Here is a 19,561-nt window from a genome sequence, read left to right on the forward strand (position 1 = left end):
TGCCCCAGGAGGCTTGCATGACCTGGTTTCTGTGAATTCTAGGTCAGTTCCAAAGTTCATGAAGAGGATGAAAGTTCCCGACTACAAAGACAAGGCTGTCTTTGGCGTTCCTCTCATAGTCCACGTCCAAAGAACGGGACAGCCCCTGCCTCAAAGTATTCAGCAAGCACTGAGATATCTACGCAGCAACTGCCTCGATCAGGTAGGGCTGTAACCTCCCCGCTGCTGCCCCACCACCCCCAACCATGGGACTGGATTGATGGGATGTCAGACTGAGTCAGATCTGCCCAATATCAGGCAAGACATGCCTTACCAAAAATAAAAGGCATTGTGACCTTTATGTGGCAATATTTAATTTGAACAAGACACGTCCTATTTGAGGATGTTTCCTCATTGGCAACTTAAGTGATGACCTGGAGTGACTGCAGAAAGTTGATGTTAATAGTTTGTTCCTGTGATGTCTAATTTGCAATCCCTAAAAACTAGAGTTAAGCTATGTACTGCATTTCCTTTGTAACTATTATTTCATTGCCACCATTGATTTCACACTGTTCTTTTATTCCTATTATTTTTGAAAAAGCATTAGGTTTTTCATGCCTCCTTTTATTAATTCTTTTTTTTTTCCTTTGAAGCAGCATCACGACCAGGAAAACTTAAATCAAAGACAGATTTATTTACATCTTTTAAAAATGTGCAAGTAAAATATGAACAAAAGTATCAGCTAAGTCAAATATCCCCTCATTTTATAGAGTTGATTCAACGCTCAAGCTAAACAAAATATTCAGAGATTTTTCTGCCTCCGAGACTGTTGAGGCCCACCATAATGGTGGACTGTGATTAAATCCAGAGTGCTGTCCGTCCTGTAGTTTACAAAACAAAGGCTTTGCTCCTCCAAATTAACACCCATTAGCTTCTTAGACATTCTGTCCAAAATAAAAGTTGTGTTCTTGATTGATAAATTGCAACCCCGAATAGTGGGTGTATTTCCAGGCAGCTGTTCTGTAATAGTCTCTGTTCATCATACTTTTTGATGCCATGCAGAGAATCTGCACCAACCTAAGATTATTTGTACTTTTTATTGATTTACCCTGGTCCTTGGACTCAGTGGGCAGGAATGAGCTGGCTAGTGATGCTTGTAGAGACTCCAAAACTGAGACCACACTGAGAATCAGGCTGGTCTCTTGGTGAACCAGAAATCAATTTTCAGTGCAGAAAAACAGAAGTAACTTCTTCATTTGAAGTTGTCTTTGACTGAACTGAATGTGTGTTCCCCTTTGTCCCTCCTCACTTTTAATTTAGAGAATCTGCACATAACATTTTTCCGTATTTGGATGTCATCGTGGAGGGTGGGATGGCTGCTGTCGTTGTTGTGATGATGGCTGTTTAGTTTTGAGAAATGGCCTTAATAGCTTGCCTCTTATTCCCCAGAAATCAGGGTGACAGGCTACTTTTCTAGGGTTCTCTTCTTTGGCAGATGCCCCAGCGTGAATTGACTTGTGAATCACATCCCAATAGAATCAGCCAATGAATCTGGTTACTTAAGCATACATTTTAATTTTTTTTTAATCTTAGAGGTTTTACTAAGAATACACATTATTCAAAGTTAATGTCCTAAAGGTGTTTTACTGAGAAAAGTTTTTAGAGAGATGGGCTCTGGTGAATATTTGGGGGAGCCCACTCTAGTCTCTATTCCAATGCTAAAAGTATTGCAACCATGTCATTTGGCATAGAACTTTGTGGCCTCAATTGTACGTTTGTTGTTGGTTTGTGGGTACAGGCCCAAGATTGCATTTTGTTAAGACACATGTTTTTCCAAGCATCTCAGTTTCTGTAAGGGTACGTATCAAACTCACCTCCCTCTTGGCACTCTTAGAGACTTTGGCTTTGCCCTTTACCAAGCACAGAGTATATTTTGCTCCAAGTGCATGGCCAGCTAATGCTTATCAGCAAAAGCTCCATTAAGAGAAAACAGTGTTCAGGAATGCCTAAAGGAAGTGTGACTTATCTATGTCACTAGTTCAATAAAAATAACCTCTCTTGACCACCTGGCATGTTTCAAGCAATTGTATTATGTGTTCTGCATTAATTGCCTCATTTAATCCCACATCCACCCTTGAATGGTGTTATCCCCAGTTCACTATGGTGGAGCCAACACTTGCTTGCAAATCTAACCCCACAGTCCAAGTTCCTAACCACTGTACTCTGCAGCTGCTCATTATAATGGCTTTTCCCCCATGGACTTTGGGGTGATGCCATCTCTAGCATTGAGGAGTGGCCCATACAACTCATTGATGAATTAACTCAGTGTCAAGATTTTGTAGTCGATGTTGGTCGTTAAGTCATGTAATGTGGTTTCTGTGACAAGGGGAGAAAAAAACTTTTTTCTGTGGCTGCAGCATCTGAAAGCATTGTGTTTCTTTTGGATAACTGGCCTGTTTTTTAATACTATGGACACCAAACTCATTCATTTGGGTGTGTTTTCCTCACTGTATTGGCTGCTAGAAAGCCTGGAGCCAAATATGTGTTCTGTCTGTAGTAGTAAATCTGTGTAATTTTTTGGCATTAATTTTATGCATCAACCTTATTCCTAGTTTCATCCACCCTTTTCTGTCTTTATTTTCCTTTTGCTGTAATTTTCTTATCTTTTATCTTTAATTTAATTGTATCTTATTATATTTTATAGATTACTGTAAGTCCCCTTAAATTCTTTCTTGAACAAGAGTGGGTATAAATAAATGAAATGTAATTCCACTATTCCATTCAGAGCTGAGTCCTTAGTGTAGGCTATAAACCATTCCTGCCCCCCCGTAGCTTCTGAATAATGTGCAGTGCCAATATCATTGCTGTTAGTGGGGCCAGTCTCTCTTTAGAAGCAAAAGCCTTATCAGTGGAGAGAAAGACACAGGGCACCAAAACCTCTTCCACCCCTGTGTCCATCTCAGGTCAATTTTTTAAATCTGGGAGAACGCCAAGATGAAAAACAGTGTGCCGGCAAAGGCTTGGAGGAAGAAGACTCATTTCAAGACATAAATACTGATTCTAAATGTAATTAAAATGAATAGAGCCACGCATCTCTTGTGTCAGTCACATGGGAGAATCTGTAGGACATCGAAGGGACTTTCACCACAGCCAGTCACCACCTTATAATGCGCCCAGTCCTGGCAGGGTTTCCAGCCTTGGAATGTCCCTCCCTTTCCTTGTCAACGTGGTGTGGGAAGCACGCAGAGACCACCTCTCTGGCTCCTTTGAAAGAGGAAGGTGGTAATAGGAAGGAAAAGAGGAGAACTAGAGAAACATAAGGAATCAAAACCTGGCTTTTCTGGAGATTTCAGAGCAAGCAAGAGCTGGTAAAAGCGAATCAATCAGAAAAGCGAGGGGAAAAGAGTGAAAAGGAAGGAGAGCAACACCAAACGAATGTTCTTTCTTCACCAACAGCACTTCCGTGGAATTGAAAAGATTCCAGTCTGCCCAAGGCCTGGAGATCTCAGCCTCAAAGCTGCAGAAGACGAGAACATCCGCAAATATCCCCCTTCTATGCCACATTTTAATAGAAAGCACCACCCCATACTCTCCCAAGGCATTGCCCCGAGTCTCAGGCAGGAGGCTTCCTGCAGTGCGATGGCCCCTTCTCCCCATGCCACACACTCGCCTGGCATATAAGCACACATTGCAGTTGACCCTGCCCCACAGAGCCTGAAACATTCCCAGCCTTTTGCCTTCCACACTCCCGCACGCACAGCAGTTTCTATATGATGCAACAGAGTGTCCATGTTTGCCCTTGCAGCTGGCTGTGGGTGAGATGAGGAAGTTTAGCCGTCAATTATGAACCATTTGTATTCAGACATAGTAGTGTGTGAGACGAGCCTTGCTTTGTTGTCTGAGCTTTTATTTCTGCCCTAAATCAACTGTGCACAGAATAGGTTATACCTATTTCTGATGAATATGAAGTCACTGCAGTGAGAGGCTGAACCTGCAATGCTCAAAATAAGAATCTGCCGCATACTCTTCTTATGAATCTTTCTCTTTCTGAAGAAAACCAACCTTCCTTCATTAGCTGAGCACATTTCTAAAGAAGAGGAAATGGAAGTCCTGATAAACATCATTAAGTCCCGAAAAAGATTAGCATAAACAGGATGCCAAGAGGGAGATTTAATATTATTCAGATGGAATTTGAATTCTAATGCACCACTCATGCTCAGCCTCTCCTCCTAATAGAGCAATAAGTTTTAAAAGCCTAATCATGCTGGGGAGACTCTTAGTACTCAGTACACGTGTCCCTGGCCCCGCTGCCTGTTTGTCACTTTTCCTGTTGCCTGCCTCAGATAAAGTGAGCAGTGCTCTGCAGCTATCCAGTGAAATTATCCTTGAGTCCTTGCTTTTTTTTTTTTTTTTTTTTGAGATGGAGTCTTCCTCTGTCACCCAGGCTGGAGTGCAGAGGCACAATCTCAGCTCACTGCAACCTCCACCTCCCGGGTTCAAGTGATTCTCCTGCCTCGGCCTCCCGAGTAGCTGGGATTTACAGGCATGCACCATCATACCCAGCTAATTTTTATATTTTTAATAGAGATAGGGTTTCACCATGTTGGCCAGGCTGGTCTTGAACTCCTGACCTCAGGTGATCCACCTGCCTCGTCCTCCCTAAGTGCTGGGATTACAGGCATGAGCCACCGTGCCCAGCTGAGTCCTTGCTTTTTTATAGCCAGGTTTTTAGGTGAAAAACAAAAGAGAGAAGACAGGAAAACTAGACCAAGGGGACACTCATCACTCCCCTTTTATCTTCAAAAGGAAATGAGAGATCACATACAAGAGAGATGCTTATAAAATGAACTCCGCATTGCTGACGGCCATTCTGCTCTTTCTCAAGAGGGTGGCTGGGCTGATCTTTAACAGTAGATGACAGCAGGACCTGTTATGCCATTTGTGGGCCACTGAAAAGAGAAAATGTGGGATCGCTTGTTCATAAGTCATTGAGAATTTCAAAACCAAGACAGCAGAGCATTAAACTAAGTGTGTGAGACCCTGTGTGACAGCCCAGGCTGCCTGCCCATGGGTGACAGACACAAAAGTGAAGGAAAAACATTATGGGATCTTCCTCATAATGAAGCTGAGGGAGCTGGGGTTGTTGCCTGCCCATCTACTGTGATCAGAAGGATGAGCAACAGGGCAGGTACGGTGGCTCACACTTATAATCCCAACATTTTGGGAGGCTGAGGCGGGCAGATCACTTGAGGCCAGGAGTTCGAGGCCAGCCTGGCCAACATGGTGAAACACCATCTCTGCTAAAAAATACAAAAATTAGGCCAGGCGCAGTGGCTCACGCCTATAATCCCAGCACTTTGGGAGGCCGAAGCCGGTGAATCACCTGAGGTCAGGAGTTCTAGACCAGCCTGGCCAACATGGTAAAACCCTGTCTCTACTAAAAATACAAAAGTTAGCCAGGCATGGTGGTGGGTGCCTGTAATCCCAGCTACTCAGAGGGCTGAGGCAGGAGAATTGCTTGAACCCGGGAGTCAGAGCTTGCAGTGAGCTGCGATTGTGCCATCGCACTCCAACCTGGGGGATAAGAGCGGGACTTTGTTTCAAAAAAAAAAAAAAATTAGTTGGGCATGGTGGTGCGCACCTGTAATCCTAGCTACTCGGGAGGCTGTGGTGGGAGAATCACTTGAACCCAGGAGACAGAGGTTGTGGTGAGCTGAGATCATGCCACTGCACTCCAGCCCTGGTAGACAGAGTGAGACTCTGTCTCAAAAAAAAAAAAAAAAAAAAGGATGAACAATGGGTTTCTTCAGTTCTCCATTTTTTATGTGGAAAACTATCTCTTGTCAAAAATTCAGATCAAATCCTTGCTTTGGAAATTTTTTTTTTTTTAAGATGGAATCTGGCTCTGTTGCCCAGGCTGGAGTGCAGTGGCACAATCTCAGCTCACTGCAACCTCTGCCTCCCAGGTTCAAGACATTCTCCCACCTCAGCCTTCTGAGTAGCTAGGATTACAGGCACCCACCACCACACCTGGCTAATTTTTGTATTTTTTAGTAGTGACGAGGTTTTGCCATGTTGGCCAGGCTGGTCTCAAACTCCTGACCTCAGACAATCCAACCACCTCGGCCTCCCAAAGTGCTGGGATTACAGATGTGAACCACCATGCTCGGCCAAAACTTTCTGAAGAAGAAATGATTATTGGAAACCACTTGTTGCCGTCACCATGTTTTTCTATGAGGATCAAGAGGGGAAGCTCTTCTTCTGGTCTCAGGATCTCTCTATGCCTTAGAAAGACCATCTTCTACTCACTGTGCCCAGTGGCTTTCCACAGCAACCACTGGAAGCCTCATCCCAAAATGGCTTAAATGAAAGGAAATTCATGGTCTCACAAAACACAAACAAAAAGTCAGGAAATAGGCCAGCCATGGTGGCTCACACCTGTAATGCCAGCACTTTGGGAGGCCGAGGTGGGTGGATCACTTGAGGTCAGGAGTTCAAGACCAGCCTGGACAATGTGGCAAAATCCTGTCTCTAATAAAAAATATAAAAATTAGCTGGATATGGTGGTAGGCGCCTGTAATCCCAGCTACTTAGTAGGCTGAGGCAGAAGAATCACTTGAATGCGCCACTGCACTCCAGCCTGGGTGACAGAGCGAGACTCTGTCTCAAAAAAAAAAAAAAAGTCAGGAAATAGAACGATTCCAGGGTTAGCTCAATCATCAGTTCATCAATAGCTTTGAAGAGAGATTCTTTCCATCTTTCCCTTTTGCCATCTTCAGCTACTATAACTGGAATCTGATTTGAGACCACCTTTTCGTTATTAGGTTTACGAAAGAAAATTTTCCTGCTGTACTTCCAACAAAAATCCACAGAAACCAAAATACACATATATGTCTATATTTCCCATGTCCCCTAGAAGACAAGGGCAGGGCAGGAAGGTTATTGTCAGAATTTGAGGCAGCACAAATAAATCCCTGACAACCCTCTAGACATCCTAAGATCTCAGTCAGAACAAGCAGCTCAGAGCCCACAGCTGGAGAGCTCCAGACATGTCTAAAATAATTAAAATAACAATATTTGCTGAAATGAGAAAGAAATTTGGAAACCGAACAATACAAAGATAGCATCTCTGGGATGTGTGTGTGCACGCACGTGACTGTGTGCCCAGAAACAGCCCGCAAGACACGGTGGACAAAAGAGGAACGTGCTCGACAATTTAAACAGAAACACTGTCTGCTTTATTCTTTTTATAGATCCTGATCAATATTTCTCTGCTGTTAAAAAAAATAGGAATTCTTCTCAAATGGAATAATACCTGCTCATATGAGGATAGATATTTGTGAGTCACACTGAAGTATTTACCTTCAGGGCATCTCGATTCTGAGAACTCTCGTACAGCACAGCCAGCCCTGTGGCGTGCACAGTCCTGGGCCTCCTTCCAAAATCAGAAAAGCAGAAGATGTAAACAAACCGGAGATGGATCTCACCCCAATAATCACTCACCTGACATCTTGAATTTTTTTCTCTTTTGACAGTACATGCTTTCTTTCCATGCCCTTTGATGAAATTTGGAGTTGTTGCCAGTTGAAGGAAGATAAATATTGTCTAGATCCTTTGTGGCGAATCACCTAAGTATGGCAAAACTGTGCATTTTCTAGATATTCCAAACTTTAAGAATAAAAAACAAAGTAACTCATATTTTAAGTGACAATATTATCAGCCTGAATATCCTGATGTGTGGGATTAGAGCGATAAGCCTTGGAATGCAAAGAAATATTACTAAGAATTCTGTTTTTATGGCCACAAAAAGTAGCAGTGTATAATTTCCCCTGTGATCCATTCAGCTGACATATACAAAAACCTGAGCATGCTCTAATGGCTTGGAATCCTTCCCCTGCTGTTACCACAATTTAAAAGAATGAGGACTGCTCTCCATTTGTTGCAGCAATCAGGAAAGCCTTTGTCACATACCCGAACTTGGGTGGAGGCCGGCCCGGCACACAGAGCCATCCGTAAGACGACCTATATTAGGCATTCCTCCAGGTATAGGGAGGAAGAGCAGTGGCTGACACTAGTGGCCACTGTCTACCTGACCAGCCACTCAGGAAGGTTCTACCTTGCTTTGCAGAAGTGGGCCAATCCATGAGCCACTGGGGAATGAGAGCTGTGGAAATTGAGGGTTGAAGCAAATCAACTCCCTATAGGCATTTAAAAAATAGCAGACATATTATTTCACTCTAAGCCAGGGTGCCCAGAAAAGTTCAATTGCTTTTTGGATAGCGGCTAAGTCCAGCACAGGACGTTCCTCTAGAGGGCCTAGAACTTAACCTGCCCAACCATTGCAGGATCTTCATTCTTGCCGGGCTCTGCTCTGCCTCACTCATTCTCATTAGGGCCACTCTGTCCTTGATGCCTTAATGCTCCATTTATTCATCAAGTAGGGGAGGAGTCTAGGCTCTAAGATGAAAAAGGCATGATATGACAATATCTTGAGGTGTGAAAAAAAAGCCACCTGGGAATCATTCTCACTAGAGCCATAGCTTATAGCGTAAAAACAAACAGGAAGATAAGTAAGTGCCAAGAATTCCAAAGAAGAAAAAGTAAATAAATCCCTTAAATCAAAATATGTACTTATGATATTATTCTGTTTCATGAACATATTCCCCATAAAACTCTCCCCTGCAGGGACAGTGGATATGGCTGTTTATCTGGGATTCTTTCATCCACCACCCACATTGTTTTCATCAAACCTCCCATTGACCAGACTTTCTGAAAACCCCATGGCAATGTAAACCCTAAAGGGCAGGGAATTTTATCTGCTCTGCTCACTAATGACACCTAGAACTCTAAGCATGCCTGATACGCAGTGGTTACTTAATCACTACTTGTTGAATAAATGAATAAAATAATTATAACATCTGCAGTGTGATAAGATGGAACAGGTCGCAAAGCACATGCACATCTATTTCCTCACTTACTCTCCACAGTAATCCTGTGAGGTGGGGTTTTATTGTTATCTTCATTTCATAGGAGAGGAAGACAGTGTTCAGCTACTGCCTAAAGTAGCTATACTAATAGTTCAGCATGTACTAATTGGGAAGCAATTCCAGCTCATCCAGTTCCCCTCCCATGCTTCCTTCTCCTCCTCACAACCAAGTGTGGCCTGGCTGACACATCCCTATGGCTTTGTTTCAGGTGGGTCTTTTTCGCAAGTCAGGAGTGAAGTCTCGAATCCATGCCCTACGCCAAATGAATGAGAACTTCCCTGAGAACGTCAACTATGAAGACCAGTCTGCTTATGATGTGGCAGATATGGTGAAACAGTTCTTCCGGGACCTCCCTGAGCCTCTTTTCACCAACAAGCTCAGCGAGACCTTTCTCCATATCTATCAGTGTAAGTGGAAATAATGAGATTGGTGTTCTTGTGGGCATCCTTCCACTTTAATGAAAATAATTCCCTATAGATTGAGTTTTAATTATATGAATAATACATCAATCCATAAAGATGTATGTAATCCTGCTCTCCTCTACGGAAGTAACTTTTGCTCAAAGTTTGATATGGAAATCCACAGGCCATTTTTTTATGCATTTGAAAATACCTTTTTGACATCAAATTATTCCTTCTCAAAGGAGTTTTGTGTACGATCTAAAACAAACTTTCAATACATTTACGAAAATTTAAAATGAAAAAGGGACACAATAGAAGTTGTTTCATATATAGATATTTATTAAAACTTCTTTAGTTTTTTAAAAAAGTAAGCATTTCTTTGGGATATAGGAAATTCAAAGTGATATGAATTAAAATGACAGGAAATAAAAACAAATGTATTTTAGCACAAAGTATCTTCATTGGTGAAAAGTAAGCAAACCAAATCAAGTCTTAAGCTTAAATAAACTTATTTATATTTTCACTTGGATTTTTTTTAATGTTAAGTTCTCAGCAAAGCCTTTATAATTAAAATAATCCCTGAAAATAACAATTGTTGATTAAGAAGCATATCCTACTATAAGTGGTTGCAATGGGGGTATTAGAAATAAACATGTGGGCTGGGCATGGTGGCTCACGCCTGTAATCCCAGCACTTTGGGAGGCTGAGGTGGTTGGATTGTCTGAGGTCAGGAGTTCAAGATCAGCCTGGCCAACATGGTGAAACCCCATCTCTACTAAAAGATACAAAAATTAGCCAGGCATGGTGGCGGATGCCTGAAATCCCAGCTACTCAGGAGGCTGAGGCAGGAGAATCGCTTGAACCCAGGAGGTGGAGGTTGCAGTGAGTGGAGATTGTGCCACTGCACTCCGGCCTAGATGACAGAGCAAGACTCCATCTCAGAAAAAAAAAAGAAGGGAATTAAACACGTGACTCTTTGCTAGATATGACAATGTTAATATTATGAATTATTTTGATGGTCCAGATCCCAAATCATGGGGGAAAAGAAGCCATTTGGCCCATGGACTTTGAGTTTTGAGTTTTCAGCAAAATATGCCTGAAATGGACCTTGACATGGACTTGATCCATTTTGAAGAATATTCGTGCTATAGAGAATTCGATATAAAATGTGTTTAAGGAGTCCATGATACTGCAAACTCGGGAAGGATTATAATCAGAGCCACTTGTGAAAACAGATTAAGGTGGCAACCCACTAAGTAAATATTAGTTTTTCAAAGTAAGTAGGTTAAGTTAAGTTAATGGTACAAGTTGCTAGAGCCCAAACAGGGAGTTCTTGATGTTGTTGCTGTGAGAGGTTGAACTGCATTTTTCAATTAAGTCTCCCTTATGGTTTGGAAGTATCAGATATGAGTCTTTACATTTAATCAGTTCTTGGGTTAAAGTTGACACTAGTCTAAGGCTAAAGCCACATCACTTTCAAGAAATAAATGTCTTTGGCCCTTTCTGAGTCACAAGCAAGAAGCCTGATCAAAGCAGGCTTTATTTTAGCTGAGCAAACATTTACAGAGCACGACTTCTGTCCCGGGCACCGTGCTGAGCATGGCGGAGCATATGGATGGATGAGACTGACTTTCTGATCTTAAGGATCTTAAAATTGAGGGAGATGAGGCATGAATATAAATAACTCCAATACAACAAAGTTGGAGAAGTTCCATAGAAAGGTTACAAAGAAAAGTCCAAGGAGGGAGAGATGAAGAATGAGGGCTTCACAGAGGAAGTGACAACTGAAGGCTGAGATATGTGAGGAACACGTTTTGGATACCCGCTCTGCAGATAGCATAAGCAGATGTCAGGAGAGCCCAGTGTATTCATGTGGCTTGCATGTATGGCAAACATACAAAGTGACACCAAATGACACTGAAAAACGACGCTGGGGCCATAAAGGAAGGACATTGAATATTAGGACAAGGAGTGTATGCTTGATTCATTAAGCATTGGGGAACCGTCGGGTGTTGTTGAGGGACTTACCAGTTACAGTGTTCTCAGCTGTAAAGACAGAACCAAATATCCAACGGACAATTGTTTAAACAGTAAGTACATTTTATTATCTCACATAATTCCAGAGTTGGGTATCCCGCAGCTCAGTGATGCCAGGGCTAAAGTCAGCTTCCGTTGGCTTTCCCTTTAAGGTCACAATATAATTGTCACAACTTGTAATTATCACGTCTTCACAAAATCACATTCCAAGACAAGAAGAGAGTGACCGCGCTTCTCTTTGGCCATGTATCTCTTTTTATCAGGGTCATACATCTTACAGAAGCTCTCAGCATTTTTCTTGGTCCCCTCAGGCAGAAGTGGTTTACAGCTTCCCCCTTAAACCAAACACTGGAAAGAAGACCTGGGTCACCAGTTTTGGTTTAGGGCAGCATGGTTCATCCCTGGGTCTGAGGGAGGGACCCATTTCCCTGAATATATTGCATCTCACACCTGAGCAGAACATGTGTTTTCTTAATGAGGAAGAAGGGAAGAATGGGTATTGAGTTGAGTAGGTGGCCAGCCTTGTATCTGCCACAGGGAGAAAGTCCATCAGCACTGTGTCATTGACCCAGGAATCTGGAAGTGGTGCTCAAGAGGCACTGAACTGGACGAGCATGGAGGCTCAGGGAATCAGCATACTAATCAAGGTTCTGAATTACCTGCAGGGACTTCCAGCAGTGAGACTGGAGAGAAGACATTCCATGCATAGACCCTAGAGTCAACGTTTCCAAACTGCTACTGTGGCAGAGAGGAACGGTTCCTCCGCCAGTTCTCCAGAGAAGTTCTGTTTTCAGCTATGCCACTTCTTGGGTTTTTGTCAAATGATGAACTAGATTGGAATGTTGGATGGGTAATGAAAATATTTGAGTCCTACCCATCTGGAGGAGGGAGAAGGATAGAGGAGTCAAAGACAACCATAAGGCTTTAAGGCCTGATGATTGAAAGAATGTGGAAATTTGGAGGGGAGAAGTGTTCAGAATCCACAGGATTCTGAATTTGAGGTGCCAGGATCCCCCATATGATTGCAAATTATCCACACTTAGAAATTCAGACTTAGAATCATCCCCTTAGAGCCAGGAAAGGGGCAGGACCCGCAGCAGCGTGGTATGTAACAGAAAGCTAAAAGAGCATAGGACCCAAAACAAATGCTGAATTTAGGTATTTGAAGCATTTTTAGTAAATAATAACAATAATAATGGACAGGAAGTATTTTCTGAGGGATAAAAGAACAAGTGGATAGAAAGGAAATTGAGACAACATATAGAGATGACAGGCAACTCTTCAAAAATGATGGCTGGGAAAAAATGTTGGCATGGAAAAGAAGCTTAGTAATCTAAAGTTAAACAATGTATACACACTGGACACCTTACCTAGAGCAGCATACTTAAAACAATTCCGCGCTCCAGCAGAATTTGTAACAGCTCTCACAAGCTTCAGATCATTAGTACCATCTGTTTCTGCTCCACCCTAAGCGAGAGTAAGAAAATGGGTTCACTCTAATTTTAACAAAATGGCTCTTCTCTGTAAACCCCAGGTATATCTTGTGCCAGTACACAATGGACATGGTGGGAGTGGGGATGGGTTTCAGACCACTGAAGGCATGCTCGGGCTTTTCCAGGAGCTTGGATTTGCTAATCAGGGCCAGAGTGTGGTCAGCCCTGGAATGTGACGTCATGCCTCCTGCATGAGAATGCAGGCGAATCCAGCATTGATAGCCCCCCAGGACCACAAAGCCTGGGGCCAGCCAGGACCCCCTCAGAAGGTCACACCTCAGCCCTTCTAGAACAGCCAGCTCTGAGTTTGTTTTTATCATGCACTCCTGCCAGTAGCAAATATCTGAATGTGTATTTATGTTTAGTAATATAAGTATACTGGATATACTCTAATGTACTATGCACATTATAAAGCACACCCAGTCAGTATTTTTAATGGGTAAGAGAAAAGATAAACACACGTGGGAGCGCTAATGATTTCTTCTCATACCTCAAGAGACTGTCAGGAGCACACCTCCCCACCCCTTGAGAATGCAGACACCCTAGTGTGGAGGCTCCTGCTCCAGAACATGGCATTTTAAGAAAGACAACAGTGTTGACAGAAGAGAGCTCCTGACGGTGTCTTCTGCAGTGGGAGGACTAAAGTGATCATGAAATAAACACAGCCACGGGTGGGAGCAGCAAAAGGCAGCACGTATCACTCATTTGGTGTGATTTCCATTTAGTTCACCTCATATTGTTGGAACCAATTCCCTGGTAAGCCTGCATAACCAGTACCCACCACCACAAGGACCACCCTCAAGGGTAATGGCACTGAGAAAGGCCAGACATCCCCCATAACCTAGGGCTGCCTGGTTCTTCTTCTGCAAACACAGCCTCCATTTCCATAAACCCCAAGATTATGGAACAGGTGACGCTGGGTCTCCACATGAAGTCAATAGCAGGCATCCTGCAAAGCAAGACCTGGGGGATTTGTAGGAAAAAGGAAGATGTACAGGCTTCCCCTCGAGCAGCTGGCCCTCTAGGAATGAGGTCAGAGGTCCCACCAGCTCAACACCACTCCCGGTGAATTGTGCGGCACTGGCATCATGGCCTGGCTGGCAGGGGTGGAGAAAGGCAAGGCGAGGCTACTGTTTCCTAACCCAGTGGTTTTCAAATCATGTCCCACGGAGCCTTGGGCATCCTGAGAGGGGCTTCCCAAGCTGTCTGTCAGGGAGGATGGGCAAGAGGGATGCCAGGTTGACAGAGTCCTAATCACCAACTTCACCCAGAAGCCTTCTGAAAGCAGATAAGTGGGTTGATTGCTCAGAATACAGAAAACCAGGATGGTGGTGCCCCTTTCTAAACCCTGCTTGGCCATTGAGACTGTGGGATCCAGAGTTCAATTGTAAGGGTTAGGACTCAGCTCTGCCTCCCATGAGCTGCGAGGCCTCAGCAATTACTGACTTCTTTGTGCCTTTCCTGCTGTTCTGGTTGTTGTTGTTGATGATGACTCTGGGTGCGTGTTCGCACGAGGAAGGTGGAGCTTACACAGTGCTTCCCAGCTGGCTCTTTCTATGTCTGCTCCTCCAATGACCTGGCATCCACTTTTCCTCAGATGTCTCCAAAGAGCAGCGGCTGCAGGCCGTGCAGGCTGCCATCCTGCTACTGGCCGATGAGAATAGGGAGGTCCTGCAGACGCTCTTGTGTTTCCTGAACGACGTCGTCAACTTGGTGGAAGAGAATCAGATGACGCCCATGAACCTGGCAGTGTGTCTGGCCCCCTCCCTCTTTCATCTTAATTTGTTGAAGAAAGAAAGCTCTCCACGGTGGGTTTTTTTCTCAGTAACAACAGTAATCCCAAAGCAGGCATTCCCACAGTTCATAAGACTGGATGGATGGAGGGATGGATGGATAGATAGATAGATAGATAGATAGATAGATAGATAGATAGATATGAATGGATATATTGATAGACAGATTATAGATAGGTAGATAGATTGATGATAGGTCGATGATAGATTGATAAATAGTTGATACTAGATGATAGATGACAGCTAAATAGATAGATGATAGATAAATAGATGGTAGATGACAAAAAGAGATAAATAGATGATTGATAGGTAGATAATAGAGATACATAATAGATAGATAATAGATTATAGATAGATAAAATGTGTCTCATGCTACATTTCAACTTCAGGATTTGTCAACACTCTTTTCATAATCAGAAAATCTTGTGAGGCACCCTAATTCACGGGGCTCAGAGTCATGGAATTATTGAGCTAGCGTTGAAGAATGCCAGTTGTGATCCAGAAAGCTTGAGTTTTGTGTTGTCTGTGTGAGTGAGGAGGAAAACATACACAAAGTAGTATTTTACAATTTTTAAAGGGCTATATTTAAGACCAAAGCACAGTAGCTTGCAGTTAAGGGGTTTCAAACTTTGGAAAAACAGATTAATTTTGTCCCCTGCTGTTCTTCCTGCCCTTAATTTTCCAAGATTTTTCCTTGTGAACTGTCAAACTGTTAGCCTGATTCAGATATCTAAGATATGTGATCATTGTTTTTATTTGGAAATGCAAAAGCCTGGGATCTGGATAGCATCTGGGTATAAACAGAAAACAAAAGGGATGAGTTTGGTACTGTGACAAGCTCGTTGGTGTGGGATCTGCTTAGCACACTCACATTCAATTACAGAGTCATACAGAAGAAATATGCCACCGGGAAGCCAGATCAAAAGGACCTCAACGAGAATCTGGCAGCAGCTCAGGGGCTCGCGCACATGATCATGGAATGCGACAGACTTTTTGAGGTGAGCAAAAGGCTCGAACCTCCGCCTCCCTAGTAGCTCTTGGAACTAGATAAGACGCTTGGGATTGTTGCTACATTTATGGTTTCTATCTGTTTGTTCCTGATTTTATAATGACAATAGTATATGCTATAGCTCTGGTGTTTGCTTCCAAGAAAGCTGAGGAGCTAGCTATACAATTGAGGCTTTGATAAAGACACTTGGGATTACCATACTGACGGTTTTATGCAAACAGTTGCATCACCTGCCATTGTCAGGTTCAAGGCCAGTCAGCCAATTATGTTCTATTTGATTTTACCTTGGGGCTTGATTCGGTTAAACATCTGTGTGAGTGTGTGTAGGATACTGAGGAATCTTTGTTGCTAAGAACCAATGACAGCTTATGTCAGATATGTAAAAGAAGTAAGTGAACTAGACTTGTGGCATACTTTTGTGATAGAATTGGCATTTGTCAATGGGAAAAGTGTGCTAAAAAAGTAAAGCCATTCCCAAGTCATGTTTGATGTTTCCCTTCACAAGTCTATCTGTTTTAAGTCTTATTCATAGTGGGTAAAGTTGTCTGAGCCCGTATTTTGCCAAACTGAATAAAAAGACATTAAAGGTAAAATAAAAGGGAAATGGAAAGAATAAAAGGGAAGTCATTGCAATGTTTTGAATAATAAATACAGCCTCAGAAACATGTTTGTATTTCCTGACTTTAGGAAGGCCCCTCCCGGCCTTGGCAGTGATCTTAGAAAAACATCTCTGGCCGTGTGGCCCTCGGCCCGTGGCTCACAGCCGGGTTGTGGGTGAAATGGCTTTGCTTTCTCTGAGTCTCGGCGTTTCTTTGGCTCAGTGTGTTGCCCTTTCGTGCATCCGTTGGTCTAGGTTCCACACGAGTTGGTGGCCCAGTCTCGTAACTCGTATGTGGAGGCTGAGATCCACGTGCCAACCCTGGAAGAATTGGGGACGCAGCTGGAGGAGAGTGGGGCAACTTTCCACACTTACCTGAACCATCTCATCCAGGGCCTCCAGAAAGAGGCCAAGGAGAAGTTCAAAGGATGGGTCACGTGCTCCAGCACGGACAATACAGATCTTGCTTTCAAAAAGGTAATCTCAGAGGATGGAAAAAGATCACCCCCACAAAGCCACAGCTAACAATCAGACATTTGTTTTTGCATTGAAAACAGCTGCTGTGTCCACAGGGCTTGGCACACACACGGACAGTTAAGGCACATGAGCCATTTAAAGAACTCAATCCAGATATCTGTTGCCTATAATCAGAGAGTAAACTATGGAGCCGGACAGCTGGATCCCGGTGCTGTCTCTACCCTGTAGCTGTGTGATGGTGGGCGAGTCACACACCTCTCTGTGCCTCAGTTTTCCCATCTGCGAAATGGACATTGTAAGAGTACCACTGTCGGAGGAAGGCTAATTTAAAAACCAAATGGCTTAGAATAGTGCCTGGCACACAGTAACCACCGGGTGTGTTGGTGATTATTATTTTTATCACCATTATTATTCTTTTAAGCTTAAGGACTAAAATGTTAAACCTGAGGTATGTAGCATCACTCTCAATTTACATAATCAGTGATGGTTTTTGAACACCCAGCAAGGTATGATAGAAAAACTAAAAGCCCAAACAAAAAATGTTGGACCTATATCCCAGACAGCCTTTTCAGCCTCTGATGTTGTCTTTCCCAAGGTGGGCGACGGGAACCCGCTGAAGCTGTGGAAGGCTTCTGTGGAGGTGGAAGCGCCCCCCTCGGTGGTCCTGAACCGCGTGCTGAGAGAGCGCCACCTGTGGGACGAGGACTTTGTGCAGTGGAAGGTTGTGGAAACTCTAGACAGGCAAACAGAGATCTACCAGTACGTGCTGAACAGCATGGCTCCCCATCCTTCCAGAGACTTCGTGGTTCTCAGGTGAGCCTGACTCTAGGGTTTATGATGTTCTGTTCCAAAGGCAGCACGCGAGCTGTAGATGTGGGCACTTCCTGGTATCTCCCATCAAAGTCCAGCCTCCACAGGGAACACCAAGCCAGCTCTTGTTTCCCTCAGTGACATCTCAGTTTTCTGTGTTGATGCCCGACTTCCTGTGTCTTTTCACCCAGCCTACAGCTCTGCCTGGGCTCTCTGATTGCCCCTCTCCTTGTGGAGCACACAGTTTATTAGGCCATAAATATTATTCATTTCCTCAGAGCAGATGGCCCAGAAAAGCTGCTGTTTGTCCGGTTGCGCTTTCTGCCAAATTATGCAAATGGATCTGACTGGCTTTTCTTCTGATTTTGTTTTTCTCCCCTGGGAAAGTGTGTGTAACTCTCAAGACTGGAGTAGGTTTGACTTCAGAACTCATCTGTATGACTTCAGATGCTCATAGCTAGTTACCATGCTCAGAAACCTTGGCACTGCCCTGGAGGTCCAGAAAAGCTTGTTGATTCTGTGTCTGCCATGGAAATATTGCTTCGGATTGATGTAAGGGTTGAGTTCCAGACCCCTGCTCTCGGGGTTTGGAAGGGGATGCTCAACCAATGATAGAAAGTTTGCACAGTAGAGATGCAGTATTGCATCAGCCAGAACAGAAATCGAGGGTACTAAAGAACCTGAATAGAAGGTAATTAAATCAATATATCCTTTTTTATTGAAAATCTTGGCAAACCCTGTCTCATGTCACAGATCAGCAGTGTAAAAGGAACCTATTGTGAAACTCCCAAATGTATATTTAAAACACTTTCTTTATGAAACCAGTTTTGATGGCAAACTAAAGGTTACTTTTCACATGAGCTCTTTATGACTTTGGAATTGGCCCATGGAACCTTGACTTTTAAAGGTCAATTTTCCCTAAATATATGTATTTATCTCTGCTTCCTTGGGATCCTGGTGGAGAATACAGGCAGTTTATAAGGGTGGCATATTACCAAAGTTATTAGGACATTAGTCATCTGGTGGAATTAAACTTCATGCTTTCACTCCACAAGTGGAAAGTTGAATAGCTGTTGCAGGATGGCTGCCATAGGAATGGGGCCATGCCATAGCATGCCTCCTCCCTCCCTCCAGAGGAGGCTGAGGGCCTGAGTCTGTGTGTAGAACCTCCCTCCTTCCATCCATCTGGCAACCCCACCAGCCTGCTATTTATCAGTGCTTCGTTCCATCACGACCACATGCCAGGCACTGTGATAGGCTCTGGGTATGCCCAGGGAATGCAGCAAACCACTCTTCTGCTCTCTTGGGATTTGTATTTCATGGGGAAAATCCATAAAAAATAAGAAAGGGAGATGGGCTTACTTATCCTGGGAGGAATAAGATAGGGAGATAGTAAAGGATGGAATTTTAAATAGAATGGTCAGGGCGGGGTCTTGCTGCACTGATTTTGATCCAAGACTTGAAGAAGCGGAGTGGACCATGTGGCCCTGAAGGAGAAGAGGTGCAGGCCTCCACGGGCTAACAGTGAACCAGATCTGGTTCCCAACAACAGGAATTCCTTATGTGTAGGAGACAAGGAGGCAGAAAGTGAGGAGTGTGGTGAGGAGGCACGGGGCTGAGATGCCTCCTGTCTTCAGAGCATCTTCCAGTCTAGGGTAGCACATATGAGGCTGGTCACCTTTCAGGATTGCTGCATTTGTCTCTCATGTCACACCCATTGCTAGCTCCTCGGGAGCTTCTGCTGAGAGTTGCTGGAGATTCTCCCGTTTATCCCGACAAATCTCTACAACTTCCAGTCATCACGATTTATCACATCGTCGTTCATGAAAAGAGTAGTCACAGCATGGATGTCGCTGAGCATTTGTGTGGGGCTTGGTTATTCCCAAGTTCTTGTCAAGCACATATCACCGTTTCTCTTTCTGGTGTAGGAGGACAGGGTGAAGTCCTGGAGGAGATGACTTAGGAAGGGAATAGAAT

The 19,561-nt window shown here is 43.6% G+C and overlaps 1 protein-coding gene across 4 annotated transcripts in view; it reads left to right on the top strand.

Annotated features, from left to right (window-relative positions):
* The window catches only part of STARD13 (StAR related lipid transfer domain containing 13), a 247,468-nt gene that overhangs the window by 223,148 nt on the left and 4,759 nt on the right, over positions 1-19,561 (top strand). For all 4 annotated transcript variants that reach the window (XM_058437674.1, XM_032150500.2, XM_032150501.2 and 1 more), the window contains exons 7-12: positions 43-202; positions 9,175-9,373; positions 14,495-14,705; positions 15,574-15,688; positions 16,553-16,774; positions 17,370-17,587. In XM_058437674.1, coding sequence (XP_058293657.1) covers positions 43-202; positions 9,175-9,373; positions 14,495-14,705; positions 15,574-15,688; positions 16,553-16,774; positions 17,370-17,587 — 1,125 coding nt within the window. The remainder of the gene's footprint in view (positions 1-42; positions 203-9,174; positions 9,374-14,494; positions 14,706-15,573; positions 15,689-16,552; positions 16,775-17,369; positions 17,588-19,561) is intronic.

The sequence above is a fragment of the Hylobates moloch genome, unplaced genomic scaffold (assembly GCF_009828535.3).
Source record: "Hylobates moloch isolate HMO894 unplaced genomic scaffold, HMol_V3 SCAFFOLD_4, whole genome shotgun sequence".
In the NCBI taxonomy this organism is placed as follows: Eukaryota; Metazoa; Chordata; class Mammalia; order Primates; family Hylobatidae; genus Hylobates; species Hylobates moloch.